The sequence below is a fragment of the Penicillium canescens genome, assembly GCF_028828765.1.
Source record: "Penicillium canescens strain IBT 15451 chromosome Unknown utg000004l_segment0_segment0, whole genome shotgun sequence".
Taxonomy (NCBI): domain Eukaryota; kingdom Fungi; phylum Ascomycota; class Eurotiomycetes; order Eurotiales; family Aspergillaceae; genus Penicillium; species Penicillium canescens.
This window is the reverse complement of record NW_026703966.1, coordinates 3,800,043-3,814,345: the sequence shown is the minus strand read 5'-3', so window position 1 is coordinate 3,814,345 and position 14,303 is coordinate 3,800,043. Positions and strand designations below refer to the sequence as shown.

The following is a 14,303-nucleotide window of genomic DNA, read 5'->3' as shown; positions in this document are numbered from 1 at the left end:
TCCCCGGCTTGCACACACATCCCCACGTCTACCATTCCATTCCCTCATCGTACGATCCCTCCTCTCACTCTCTCTCACTCCAAAAAAAGAGGGTATCAAAAGGCGTTGGGTTTGCATGGTGCTTGCTTGGCTTTTTGTTTCTGTTCTTGGTTCCGGTCTTTCCTTGTATATCTGTTCGGTTCTGCACAGTCGCTGACAGATTAAGATACCCATACCCCTACTCTTGTTGGTAGTCTGGCTTTTCTTTCTTCCCCCGCCATTTTTCGAGATTGTTTCTTGTTGCATACGTGTGACATACATTTGCGCTTTTACGTATATAGTTTCCGTGACCTTGGAATTCTATTTTTACGCTTGTCTATACTACTTTGCCTCTTTAGACGTAATCAACGAGAAAAGGATTTGCACACTGTGCTCTTGTATTTAGGCTTGAGAGCTAGGGTGATAATTGTTAGACGTTCGGCTTGTGTTGGGGTTATATCTCATTTCTTTGTGCTTTATATCAATTGCAATATCCACGCAAGTATAGCATCACCTTGCCAGTCAGGGCTCGACTTAGGAGAGTTTGGTCTCTATAGCCACCGGAAGCAGACACGTTTAATCCAATGAAGCGAGAGAGGGAAAGCAGATAGTGAGCCACCAACCATCTTCCTATGCAAATTATTGACCACGACGAAGTCTGATATTCAAGGCAGACATAGAGATGTAAGTTAACTAAAGTCAGTCCAGTTAGTGGATTCAACAGGAAGAAGTCAACATAAGCTCATTCCAGAAAGACAAGAAGCAATTCACCAACGAATGACACGTACTAGTAAAAGACGCTGCAATTGGCGCAATAACCCACGCAATGACAGGGCCCTCTGGAAAGGACCCCATAGGCGCAGCATAATCCATAAAACAATTAAATTCTCAAGGAGTCACATCCGAGCTAACATGTTCCGGCCTCCAAGGCTGAAACGGGGTAAATTGCACATAATTTGCACTCCGTAAAGAAACATTGACATTCAATACCAGAATAATACACCTAGAGGTAGCAATGGGACCCGCAGCCTTGCAGGTCCTCATGGAAATGATCCGATAGAGCGTCGGCTCTGCGAGACAAGATAGAAGGTGGAGGCTGATTTGGCTCGATGGGGCAAAGACGGTACAGAATTCCGTACTGAGACATACATGGAGTGAGGGATGCACGGAAGTAAACTTGGTCCTTGCATTGCATGGCCCTATGCCTTTCTTGTAGGTTTGCAGCAGTTTGTTGATATCCTTGAAGTACGGTATATAGGATCTGGTGGCGGACATGGTAGAGCTGAGGATCTGAAAACCGGGGCATGTATATGAGCATAAGGAATCTGTCACTGTCTTCCACTACGGTAGAACACCCCTTATTGCCTCCCTTGCCATACTAGCTTATTGATATCGTGTTGAAATATAGCAAAGGTACCAATATCCGGAAGGTTAAAACAGAAAACCCACCACGTTTCACGCTATGGTAACCACGCAAGAGGAACAAGTCATTTAAATACAACCATATATTTCTAAGAAATAGCACGGTTACTGGCCAGAGTCATAGTCTCCCGTTCAAATCCCAATTCAAGCCATATAGGCCTAACATAAAACGGTTAGAAGCCGAACCAGAGCAGCAGATACAGGAACGAAACACCTACATCTCATACCCAGGACACCAATTCAAATTAAAAGCAATATATCGTTACAGCAGTCCAATGACAACATCACCGTAAAGCTTAGCGTCGAGATCGAGACGGACCTTGGCGTGCAGGTTGAGGTGGATCTTGATCTGCAAGCTGTTCTTCTCCTCTTTGCCGGGTGTGCCGGCAGTCACGCCGGGGACTTGCATTCCATCGTTAGGGAGGAGTTCCTTAGTGGCCTCGCCGGCGGTGCCGACGATATTGTCGTCGTTGCGGGCCTGGCGGCCGCCCAGAGCGAGGTTGTCGGTGACGGGGCTGTGTGGGAGCGGGGGGAAGTCAGTTTCACTTAAGCCCATGGGAAATGTATCGGTTGGAGATTGGGTGGTTTCCGGTGGCTGATCGTGGTTTGGGGGGTCGATCGGGGGTGGAGGTTGGGTGTTCTTTGGCTTTTTGGACTTTTTTGTTGCCTTGTTTGCCATTGTGGGTGCTTTTGTATAAGAGAGGGAGAGGATTGGGTGTTATGAGAAGGGATTAAGTGGGAAGAGGATCATTTGGAATGGGATGGGGGAGTTGGGTTGAAGTAAAGGGAGTTAGATATACCTGGCAGACATTGTGGTCTTAAGGGACAGGGCTTAGGGTTGACGTGAGGTTGGAGATTGAGCGGAGAAGAAGACAGGGGACTAGAAGAAATACTCTGAGAACAGCCAGACGAGACAGTAAAAAATATATAGGCCGCTGTGGCCATGAAAGTTCTGTTTATTTGACAGAACAATCTATCTAGGTCCCACTTCGCTGTGCTATGATAACATAGCTGAATGAGCTCGAGGATCTGCAAACCTCCTCACTCTCATCTTGAGTCTGTGCCGTGAATACCTGCATGCATCAATTTGTTTAGCTGCAGAAAAGATGATGCAATGTATGGAGTAAAAGTGGACATGTTCACTCCTAGTGCCATCTATTCCCCACAGCGCTAGGGAGAGCTGAAAGCTCGGTATTTAGCTGTTAGATCCATACGCCTGCGCATCTTTCCCATATACACATTCGGACGATATCTTGAAATTTTGACATCAATATCACATCATCCGCTATGGTTCTCGGAATAGTCATGATGGCGTCTATGCTGCCAACCATGATTGGGTTAAACGAAGCTACCCAGGGTACACGCGACCAAGAGGAAAACCGAAAGACCTCAGCTCGCAAGCAGCGATGCCACTTGGTGGCCACATGTGCTCTCAGTCAGGGCACAGAGAGCCAACGCGGCCAAGTCCAGAATGCCCGTGTATATGTGGGGCAAGACGGGAAAGTAAGTATCGTCATGCATATGAAACAGAGAAAAAGAAAACAAACAAAAAATCATGCTAACCAGTTGTTTCGTCGCAGCTCTATATCTCCAAGAAACCCAGCTCTGCGTTGTCTCCCTTCAATGGTGGCTTCTACACCCACCCTGATTTCCCTCCGAACAATACATCCGGTGTGGTGACGATTACTGGCGAAGAGACCCCCACCTTGCGATGGGTGTTCTTGGACGCTAACACGCACGAGATGCGCTGGGGAGGGCGTCCCGACACTGAAGGCCACGTGTGTGGGCCCTTTGACTGGACGAAAGACGAGCAATACATGACGCTGGAGGGATGGGAAGGGTGGCTGGCGGTTCGGTTGCCTGAAGATGACACGCGAGATCAAGCGGAGACAGACCTTGAGATCGGCAATGGCCGCGAGATTTGGCGCTTGTATTTTGACCAGCATGATAATGGAGCCGATCTTCCGCCCGGTTCCCAGGGCCTGGAAATTCGCCTTAAGCGAGTCATGGCGGAGTCATGAATGTAATACTAGACTTGGAATTCATGTATTTACGATCTTTTACAAGCGGGGAATAGAGACATGCAAGTTAGGGTTTGCGGACACGGATTGTATACTTCGGGAAGGGTATTCTTCGGACTATACTCCGGAGTATACTTAGTATCCACCTCATTCGACACTCGGACTTGCAGCACTCCGCATAGCATAAAAGCGTGATAACGATAACTCGGCCAATTTAACCCCAAATATACTGTATTCTTTATTCTTAGCGCCTGTCTGTATTATTTCGATCACGCTAGGGAACACCGGACGAACAGTGGATCCCACTCGAGCCAATGGACAATCCCTGCCAACTCCCCGCTACATCTGACCTCTGTGAGTTCGGATTTGTATGCAAGTGGCCCCATTTACGGCGATTTGTATGGCAATTTCGAGAATGCTATGTCTTCCGATACGCTGGTACACTTGGTCTGCTCAAACCTGCAGGACTTGGATTCAATAATCTCCCGGGTTCGCGACTCGGCAAAAATGACTTGCTCCGGAAGAGGATACGGGCTTACTGTTAAGTTCTAGAGTAAATAGCTATAATCCTGGCTCCCAGCTGTCAAATTCTATCTTTCTGCTGTGGCGTAGCTAGACCCTCCCCACTTCCGGTAGATCCAAACCCAGTTCGGTCCAAAATGGCGTCCAATGATGTTCACCCCTGAATATGCGAGCTGACCATGCAAAACAACCCAAGTTTGGGCCGAACAAACCCTCGGGGAAAGGATTTTGCCTTGCTAAGGAGTCCTTGGAAGAATTTGTGGAGAAACTACACAACTGAAGAAAACCCTGGTATGCTGTCCTTTGACTCCCAGACATTCCGTACTTTTGTCATTGGAGCATTTCAAAGCGCTAAACCAAGGGCTTGCAGGATATGGTGTGTTTGCGCAAGCCACAACCACGGCTGCCCCGAGCAGCACGAGCTCTGAGGTGGTTCGCAGCAACCCTGCGGCCTAGATCTCGGCGTTGTTTGCCCATTGGGCATAATCTGACTATTCATATGGACTATGCGTTTTACATGGGGTATTTTCAGTAGGAATTATATACATTCTTTGTTGATTGAGTAGGCGTCTACTCACGATTACAGTCAAAAATGGTCTTGAAAACAATGCCAGACAAATGCTGAAGAAACCCTTGAGATGATAATAACCAACTATAAGTTATGTCTCGTAAAGGTAAAGTTTCGCGCCGACTGTGTCTGACAATCTGATAGCAGGGCGAATATGCTTTTGAGGTCTCACTGCAGTCTCATCCCATGTATGGCTGTTTCTTTGATGCCACGCACGCCCGTTTCGGTAAACCCCTAGGTAGCTTTCTATCTTATGCACGGATATACCAGAACGGCACTTCAACGGCCACTCAACCTACCCAATGTATTGCTCAATGGTAGCATTTCGGCGTATCCGCCTCCCCGAGCTCAACATCTTCTCAGACGCCTGCGCCTCGATAGTCTCGACGCCTCTATGTGATGGTCTGCCAAATTCCAAGTAGGAAAGCGCCATCTGATGGTGTGCAGTCGGTGAAACCGGCGCTATCCTTGTCCGTCTTCTGGTCGTTACCATGATTCCTCTGATTTGTTGCCGTTCCCTATCCATGTCTGGTGGCTTTCTGTACAGACCCAATTCAGAAGCCCGGCAATGCAGCCCCTTCTATTCTCAGCCGGTGTTACCGTTTTGCCTGATTTTCATTGCTGCTCCCCCGGTAGGCGTCTGGGCTGGTGAATGACAGGGGGTAGCTCTGCTATATCTACTTATATAGGATGGGAGCCCGAGGAAATTTGTTTGCCAGGGAATTACCTTCTTCCATTTTCAAAGCATCTGTTTTGTTTCTATACCACCTTTCCTTTTATAATTTTGTGTTTCATTAGTTTTATACCCTCTCCATCTGATATGCTCGCATAGCTTTACCAGCAAACCTTCACGCAAACCCGTTCTATCATAAAAATCAGAAAAGCGTATAACCGTAAGTTGTGCTGCTGGGTTGGGCCGTCTAAATATACACTGACAATTGGACTAAATGCACAGCAAACTATAACAGAATATCAACATGGCTGCCCAGATTGAGAACGTCACCTCCGTTCCAGTGCCCGCCCCTTCCAATGGCAATGGCGTGGCTGCGTTAAAGAAGGCCCAGTTCTTCCCAATCAGCAATGGCCACACAACTGTTGTTTCCAATGGCCACTCGGAGTCAAACCGTCTTGGTGTTCTGCGTGAGCTGAACTATCGAATGACATCTCGCGTCTTCGGCAAGTTGGACGTTGAAGCTCGCTCCATACTGGAGAGTGTGAAGGTGGCCGATGATGTCTTCGATAGCATTGCCATTGAACGTCTGCGCTACATGCCCCGTGATGGTAGCCAGTTGGACCGTGTGTTCAAGTGGACTGCCTATCTCATTGCTCAACTGGATCAACTATCTAAGGAAATTCAACCCTTCGCCTTATACTCCGAGGAGGCTGCCCAGTCTATGTGGGGTTCTTGTCTAGTCTTGCTTTCGGTAAGTTGCCATGTCTGTCTCGAAATCGTGTATAGAGACTGATCTTATATAGCTCGGTCCTGATCAAATCGATCTTCTTTCCTATGTCTTTGGCACTTTCCACAACCTGGCGCAGGATGTTTCCCGTCTGACAGCTCAATGGCGCTCTCAGAAATCGGTCACTGATGCCCAGAGTGAGGTTGTTGCCGCTTACTCCGATCTCGTTGAGCTCATTTGTAATGTGAGCGTACACTATTACCGCAAGGCGCACAATTTCTCTCGAGCTGTTGATGTATCAGATTTCCATGCTCGTTTCTCTCATCACATTCATTCCTTCCAGTCTCACCGTGCTTCACTTATCGAAGTCTTGTGGACCAGCAGCTCTGCTACCTTGGAGTTTACCACAAACCCGGTGGTCAAAGTCCGAGAGATTCGCGAGTTCCTCTCTTTCCACGACCGTGCTGTCTCTGCCATTCTGTCTGCTCGCCAGCCCCGTGCAGCTGAGTACACCTGCGAGTGGTTTGGGAGTCACTTGGCTCAGCAGCAGATTCGCCGTCCAGGCCTGACTGTCATCAACGGTGGTGTCGGCAGTGGAAAGACTGTCCTATCACAGTGGATTGTGGACAAATTGCACTCCTCCCCTGACGGGGATGACACAGACGTGGTCGTCTACAGAATCCACGAGGACATCAGCGAGACCGCCACTAGCATCAACGTCATCAAAGGCGTGCTGCTTCAGCTCTTGGATCGCCAGATCGGAGATGCTGCCTTTCTCGAGGCTCTTGACCAGGCCATCCGCATCGCTAGCTCTAGTACCTCAACCAAGGATATCGAAGAGTCTCTTTGGAATGCCGCTTTGGTCGCCTCAAAGAGCCTCCGTGATGTAACAATCCTCATTGATGGTCTGAGTGAGCTTTCTAGTCCTTCAGACTCTGTTCCCCGTGTGTTGAGCCAACTTTCTCGTCTCACTTCGCATAGTTCTGGTGTACGAGCAGTTGTGCTGTCACGACCTCTCCGCTGTTCGCTTCCCCAGGGAACGCACAACTTCACTATCGAGCCAGCTCATGTGCTTGGGGACATCAAGACTGTCATTTCGACTACCTTGGAATCTATCGGACCATTCAATGTCCTCAAGCCCAACGACCGGGAAGAAATCCTCAAAACTATTGTCCAAAAGTCCCAGGGATCCTTCATCTGGGCTCTGATGGTAGTCTCTAGCCTCACTAAGCTGCGAACCTTTCCTGACATCCTATCGGCTGTGCAATCTACCCCTGCGTCTCTGAGCGAGGTATTCAACAAGCTACTCGCCACCATCAATCTCCAGGACACAGACACTCGTTCTCTACTGGCTTGGACTCTGGCATCTCACCGTCCATTCCGTGTCAGCGAGGTACGCGCCTTGTTTGAGACTGACACCAAGCGCATGGAACCTGTGCACCACATTGGCGACACCACTCAAGATATTCTCAGCGCCATCGGAACCTTTGTAACTGTTTGTGACGGTGTCATATCTTTCCGTTATCCCGTCTTGCGCCAACACTTGATCACCGTGGCTAGCGCGGTTACCGATTTCACAAACAACGGTGGCTTCCCATTCCACTTGAAGGAAGCTCACTATGATATCGTCACCCGCTGTCTGGCATATGTGAAGTTCCATGTCCAGGATGACCTAGAGGTGTCTTCCGTCACTGTCAGCCCGTCAACTCAGAACCACTTCTTCGATCGCTATGAGTTGCTTGAGTATACCGTACGTTACTGGCCCGCTCATTTCTCCTTGTCTCCCATGATGGAAGGCAAGGATACTTTCAAGCTCACTGCCACCTTCAAGCAATGTCTGCCTGATTCAATTCTCTTGGCTCTGCTCGAGACCAGCACCCAGCAGATCCAGTTCTCCTTGCATACCGCCGAGGAGTTCTTGTCTCTGTCTATTAAGCTCCGTCGCTTGCTATTCAATGATGTCTCTCAGTCCTTGCTGCAAAGCCTCGTGCTCCAAGGTCGTCTGACCCACATCCTCGGTCTTCGAACCAGTGTGGACTATCTCTATGAGTCTTGGGCACTTAGCGAGAAACTCCTTGGCTCACAGAGCAGCGTGGTCAAGGCTACTGCTGAGCTTTTCATGCAGTCTATGACCAAGGTTGACATTAAGGAGACCACAATTATTAGGAAGAAGGAGACTATACTCCGCTACTTGATCGAGCGAACCAAAGAAGAGCGGGGTGTCTCTCACGATCTGACCATCAAGTACACTCGCTCGCTTGTTCAGCTCTACGTTGATGTCAAGAACATTGAGGCAGCTGCCGCCGTTTGCAAGGAGCTATATGAGTTGAGCATAACCCGCTATGGCCGTTTCTCTTCTGAGACACAGGAGACTACCGACATCTTCTTTGAACAGCTGCAGTACTTCGGCAAGTCGGAGTTTGTTTCTGAAGTCATGCAGACCCGCCATAAGTACAACATCCAGCATCTGGAGGTCACTGATGAGCGTCGCATCACATCTACTATTTCCAGTGTGGAAGTCTTCGAGCAGCGCGGTGAGATCACCCGTGCCGAATCCAGTCTCTTTGAGCTCTGGCAGAGTCTGTCCAGTGTGGAGCAGACATCTGAGTCGGTGATCAAGCAGCAGGTGGATGTGACTCTAAAATACTCCGAGTTCCTCACCAAGCACGGCCGCAAGGACGAGGCCGAGAGCATTGTCAGTGGCATGTGGGTATCTCTGCAGCAGCAATCCTCTCGCTTTGAGAGCCTCAGCTCGACCATTGAGAAATTCACGTCTCACATCAAGACACAGAAGTGGTACTCCTTGGCCGAGTCAGCTCTTTCTTCTCTCTGGAGTCAGTACAAATCTGAAAAGCGCACCAGCAACTCTTCCACTGTTGCTGTTGCCTCGGCTCTGAGTGAGATTGTCCAGGAGTCTATAACTACGAGTCGCTCCAGCACTTCCTCGAGATCATCATCCTCCACTACCGTTCAGTCACATCAGCAGTTTGGGCTCTTGCGTGAGGTTTTCGAGACGGCTTCTCAGTCAACCTCGGTTTCCAAGAAGTCTGTTGCTTCTACTATCCAGATGGCAGAGACAATTGCCGAATCGTACGTTCAACAGGGCAAGTACGAGAAGGCCATTGAGATTCACCAGCGCGCGATGCAACGCATCTGGTCCGGTATTGAAAGCAAGACCTCCGTTATTAAGCTCACCTCTGAGACTACCCGGGTGGCTCGACAGGCCATCAGCCTTGCCCAAGTCTACTTTAAGAACTTGCAGATCGAGAAGGCTTCTACTGTTTATGAGAATACTTTCAAGTCTGTCATCTCATCGGTTTCTGTCAAAGACGAACTTTTCACCAGTGTCACCAAGGATGTCATCTCCTTCTATGAGACTACCTACCAGTTCTCCAAGGTCACCTCTATGTACCAGGAGATTTACAAGGTGCTGTCGACCCAAATTGGTAAGACAGATGAGCGGACTATCCAGGCCCTCTACAGCTGGGGTGACCGTGCTATCAAGTATCATCAAGAAGCAGAGGCAGAAAAAGCCTACTACGAGATCTTCGTTGCCTTTGGCAAGAAGGAAACTCTCGATGCCCGCTCCATCCGCGCAGCTCGCGCTCTATGCACCATCTATGAGAGCAGCAAGCGCTGGAAGGAGGCTCAGCAAGTGTATGAGATTTTGTGGAAGACCATCACTCTGCACGGCCAGGAGTTGTCCATCGAAAGTGAGGATATTGAAACCATCTACTCTCGGTACTCATCCATGCTAGAGACACACATAAAGGCGGATATTACTGTGATCCACAGCCTCGCGACCAGCTACCGCGAGACTTGCTTGAAGATCTACGGCGAGTCCCATGTCTCTACTTATAAGGCTACCATGAGGCTGGCCGAGATCAGCCACTCCAGCGAGAAGTACCAAAAAGAGTCTCTGTCACTCTACGAGTACGCGCTCAAGATGAGCTCAAAGTTCTCTTCCACTGTCGACACTAGCGAGGTTACCGAGTCGAGCACAACCACTACCACATCGACTACCAGTATCATCAAGCAGCGGCTTGCTAAGTTGTATTCGAGCAGCACCGAGACTGTTTCCAAGGCTGTTTCCCTTTATCAAGAGGACTATCATTCTTCTGTCAAGCAAGAGGGCTACGCGTCCCAAACTAGTCTCACTGCTCTTCAAGAGCTTGTGACATCCTACCACAAGCAGAACACCAAGACTTCAACCACAGAGGCTGTGAAGGCCCTTACAACGGCGACTACTTCTATTTTTGAGCAAGAGACAGACACTCAGCGCATGTACAAGTCTTCCCAGACTATTGCACAGATGTATAAGACCGTCGGCCACCAGGAGGCTGCATGGACTCTCCTGCAAAATCTTCGGTCTCGTCTGATCCGTGAGACTACCAGCACCGAGAAGACTACCATATCTCGAAAGGTTGCAGTCTTCATCGTCGCCTTTGAGGAGTCGCTCTTCCAAAAGCGCACTTACACCGCGATCATGGCCGAGCTAGTCTCCGAGATTAATCTGTACGAGTCGTTCTACTCTGCTCGGAAAGAGAAGCAATTCCTCGCTATCTTCATCAGTGGTGTTCGCCTGCTAAACTTCCAGCGCACTCGCAACGCCACAGAGGAGCTTCAAAAGACCGACACCGAGCTGTTCCGTCTGTTCACTGAGTACTTCTCCGTCAAGACTCAGTCGAGCAAAGTCAGCATCCAGGCCTTCTACCAGATTACCATTGCTGAGATTACCAAGCGCGAGTATGATACTCACATTATTACAAAGACTGTACTTGCTATACACCACGAGATTGAGCAAGGCCACTTCCAGGAGGCCTATGAGCTTTCTAGCATCTTGCACAAGTTTATTCAGCAGGTCGATGGCTTCAGCACTCACAGTAACACCAAGGAGGGTATCCTGCTTGCCAAGTATCTCCTCGGTCACGGCGTGAAGAAATCTCCGGATGCTAAACTGGTCAAGGCTATGTCAGAGCTCTCTCGTGTTGTGCTTCAGGATATTTTGATTGTGTACCGCGCTACTGGTGTCCGTTTCACGGATTTGGATGTGAGCGAGGTCAACGAAATCACCATTCTCTTAGGCGAACAAAAGAACTTCGAGGATCTCGAGGTAAGCAGACACTCTCTACTTTAATCAAGTCTTGCAACAGAAACTAATATTTCTATCTAGTACGTTCTCAACGACCTCTGGTCCTCCCGTATTGTCCAAAAGACCTGGTCATCCGACACAATCATCTCCATTGGCCGACGCCTCGTCGAAGCCCGGTTTTCCTGCGGCCGCAAGGAACAGGCCATTCGCCTCTGCGCCGACCTATGCTACAACATCGGCCGCGTATGGGGCCAATTCGACCGTATCACCTTGGAGCTCACCGCTCTGCTCTCGGGGCTATACACAGCAACAGGAAACTACGCCGCCGCAATGGCGGTGCATGAGACAGCTCTCCGCCAAGTAACGCACACCCAGACAGACGTGACATCCGCCGAGATGGGCGCATTTGCAGTTCAGCACACTGAACTCTTGAAGCGCGCTTACCAGCGAAACGGTGGTTGGGCTAAGCAGTCTAGTCTCTACACTGATCTCCTTAGGAACATTAATGAGCAGTTGAAGACTGAGAAGACTTGGTCCCAGTCTTCGCTTGAGAGTGTTGACAAGTGGCAGCCTAAGGGCGCTGATGATTTGGGGTTATGGCAGCCGCCTACTAACTATGGCTTCCTTACTGTTGGGAAGGTTAATAAGCATCAGAACCAGCTGCGGAAGATTAGTACTGGGAAGGTCTTGACTATGAGTCAGATTACTGCTTAAAATTTGAGATGGGATGTTGTATCTGTGGAGACTTTATTGTGATTATTGAGCGTTTGTTCTTGTTCTTGTTTCATGTTCTCTGGTTGATAAGTTACTTGATGTTTAAACCGTATCTATGCCTTTTCTGCTAGTTCTCGTTCTTGCTACTTAATTGAGACAGATCTTGTTCGCTTCTGAATATTGTAAGGTAAATCATAGTTTTTGTCGTTACAGTGAGTGACTAAATGGTGTCTAATTCTCTTCATAGCAAAATCCTGGTTGACCAGTTGGTGGCTACCTTGTAGAGATTAAGTTATTCCCCGAAAGTTGTTAAATGCAACCACAAACATGTCACCAACGCAAAATATCTTAAAAAGATCAAGCAGAGTGCTCTGTAATTATCCTAAAGCTTTATCTATTATACGCATTATGACTACACTTCCAATTTGCCTGGCATACATCAGGACTCGCCAGGTATAGGAATAGTCACGTGGCACTTCCCCTTTGACATCATCCAATCGCGTTCCTTTTGTACTTCACGCATATCTCACAAAAAAGCAATTCCATCTCAACATTAGCTTCAAGAAACAAGGACATGCCCTCGGGAGGTTCGTGAAATGCTTATATCCGGAAGAACCCGCTCTAACCATACAAGGCCCGGCCTGTATAACATGCCGTGAAAAGTGTCGCAAATGTGACCGTGCACAACCCGCCTGTCGACGATGCATCTCCAAGGGTCTTGAATGCAAAGGATATCCAGAGAAATTTCGTTTTGCGGGATTAGCCACACGGGGGAAGTGGAAAGGTCAAGCAGTTCCTACTGCAGGCCGCAGCGTTTTTCAGACTCAACTTGCAAATGATGCTCCAAAAACCAAACAAGAACTCAACACCCAAAGGGCTTCCGCTATATTAGTCAATCCAGATAATGGATTGTGCCATTCGGTTACTGATCATCCGCTGTCAAGTCGAGGACGAACTGTGGAGTTGGATGATTTACTAATGCTAGAACGAACGGAGCTTTTGTTAGCCCACTGTGGGTTGATTCTCTTCAATTGCCCATTCGATTATCGCTGATTGGTTCTTCTTCAGATGATCGGGAGATATGTCCGCATCAGATTGCACTGCCAACTGACGACGCAGACAACCCCTACAGACTCTATATCTTACCGCTAGCATATGAGCAGATTGGTCTACTATATGCAGTTCTCGGGCTCACAGCATGCCATATTGGGATCAAGAAAGATGATGCTTATCTTCGAGACACATTAGCAGTCGAGTACCAAGCGAGAGCTATCCGCTGCCTTGGAGAAACGCTACAGAATGGGATATCTGGCGAGTTAGGAGAAAATGAACGTGATGGAATTTTTGCCACCATACAGATCCTATTACTCCAAGATGTGAGTGATCTATTCAGAATCGCCAAGTAAGACCCGATGGTTGACTTGAAACAAGATTTTCGAAACAGGAATCTCTACTCATGGTATTCACATTACAGGCGCTCTATCAATTTGCAACCAGCTACGCTTATCTGATATTTTGACCGAGGACCATGAACGGACAATATTCTTCCTAGGAAATCTGGCATGGTAACTTCTCAAGCCCAGTCTCTTCATTCCATTCAAAGTCTAACGCAATATACAGGCTGGATATTATCCGATCTCTGGCAGATCCGCAAAAGCTGTGTTTCTCTCCTGCTCTTCGTGAAACCATTGCCAATCTAAGTGACTTGAAATTTGAGCAAGTCAACGGATGTCCACGCGAAGTCTTCCTAATAATAGGTACTGTTCTGGAACATGCAAAAGCCCATGAAACAGGCTACATAGACACACCCCAATACGAGCGACTTCTCAATGCCGCCCGGTATGATCTTCATACATGGCGTTTATTACCTGGCGTATATCCCAACGATCATTCACGATGGCCGGCAATTGCCGAAGCATTTCGACACGCTTGTATACTACACACGTCTCGCTTGTTAGATTTATACCAACCAGCTGAAGCAACGATGATACAGACTTCTGTGACGGCCATTTTGGATGCTATTGCGGAAATCCCACCTGACTGTCATCTGATTGAGCTGCTGGTCATGCCTTTATTCATGGCTGGGACCGATGCTTTATCCTCGTATGCTCGTCATTATGTCCTCCTGCGGCTCGAACATATCAAGGTCAGGGCAGGGTTTGGACATCCCACACCAATATCACTACTTCAGTCTGTTTGGGATGCACGTGGGAAACAGGCGAAAGATGATAATCGGAACGTTCCTTGGATGTCGTTTGTAAGTTTTCGATCTACTTGGGGGTTTCTCCGTCGCTGACTGCTTCAGACTCGCACCGGATCAGATCGCCAGCATGATTATTTGATTATTTAATTTGGTCCATGGATCTTGGGGGTATTAAGAGATGCAATCGGTATTAAGTTACACGGTTGTCTACTCCGATGACGAACGTGATCAGAATATATTCACTCAAACCAAGCACTATTCCAAACATAAGGAACGCAGGCATCAATTTCATCAATTTCGGAAAAGCCAAACTGCCAGACAATATCCAATTCCTGATGCACCC

At 48.4% G+C, this 14,303-nt stretch overlaps 4 protein-coding genes across 4 annotated transcripts; 3 read left to right on the top strand and 1 right to left on the bottom strand.

Moving 5' to 3' along the window:
* Nucleotides 1-1,702: 1,702 nt before the first annotated feature.
* N7446_006800 (uncharacterized protein) lies at nucleotides 1,703-2,119 on the bottom strand (the record flags this gene model as incomplete). The annotated part of the gene is made up of 1 exon (XM_058515547.1): nucleotides 1,703-2,119. One exon carries the CDS (start codon nucleotides 2,117-2,119, stop codon nucleotides 1,703-1,705), a length of 417 nt encoding a protein of 138 aa, XP_058372725.1.
* Nucleotides 2,120-2,727: 608 nt separating this feature from the next.
* On the top strand, nucleotides 2,728-3,461 carry N7446_006799 (uncharacterized protein; the record flags this gene model as incomplete). The annotated part of the gene is made up of 2 exons (XM_058515546.1): nucleotides 2,728-2,943; nucleotides 3,021-3,461. The coding sequence occupies 2 exons, from the start codon at nucleotides 2,728-2,730 to the stop codon at nucleotides 3,459-3,461; spliced, it is 657 nt and encodes a 218-aa protein (XP_058372724.1).
* Nucleotides 3,462-5,528: 2,067 nt separating this feature from the next.
* N7446_006798 (tetratricopeptide repeat protein) lies at nucleotides 5,529-11,757 on the top strand (the record flags this gene model as incomplete). The annotated part of the gene is made up of 3 exons (XM_058515545.1): nucleotides 5,529-5,975; nucleotides 6,028-11,064; nucleotides 11,125-11,757. The coding sequence occupies 3 exons, from the start codon at nucleotides 5,529-5,531 to the stop codon at nucleotides 11,755-11,757; spliced, it is 6,117 nt and encodes a 2,038-aa protein (XP_058372723.1).
* Nucleotides 11,758-12,287: 530 nt separating this feature from the next.
* Nucleotides 12,288-14,272, top strand: N7446_006797 (Zn(II)2Cys6 transcription factor). The gene is made up of 6 exons (XM_058515544.1): nucleotides 12,288-12,344; nucleotides 12,392-12,769; nucleotides 12,826-13,133; nucleotides 13,189-13,322; nucleotides 13,378-14,014; nucleotides 14,063-14,272. Exons 1-6 carry the CDS (start codon nucleotides 12,332-12,334, stop codon nucleotides 14,105-14,107), a joined length of 1,515 nt encoding a protein of 504 aa, XP_058372722.1. The 5' UTR covers nucleotides 12,288-12,331; the 3' UTR covers nucleotides 14,108-14,272.
* The last annotated feature ends 31 nt before the right edge of the window (nucleotides 14,273-14,303 follow it).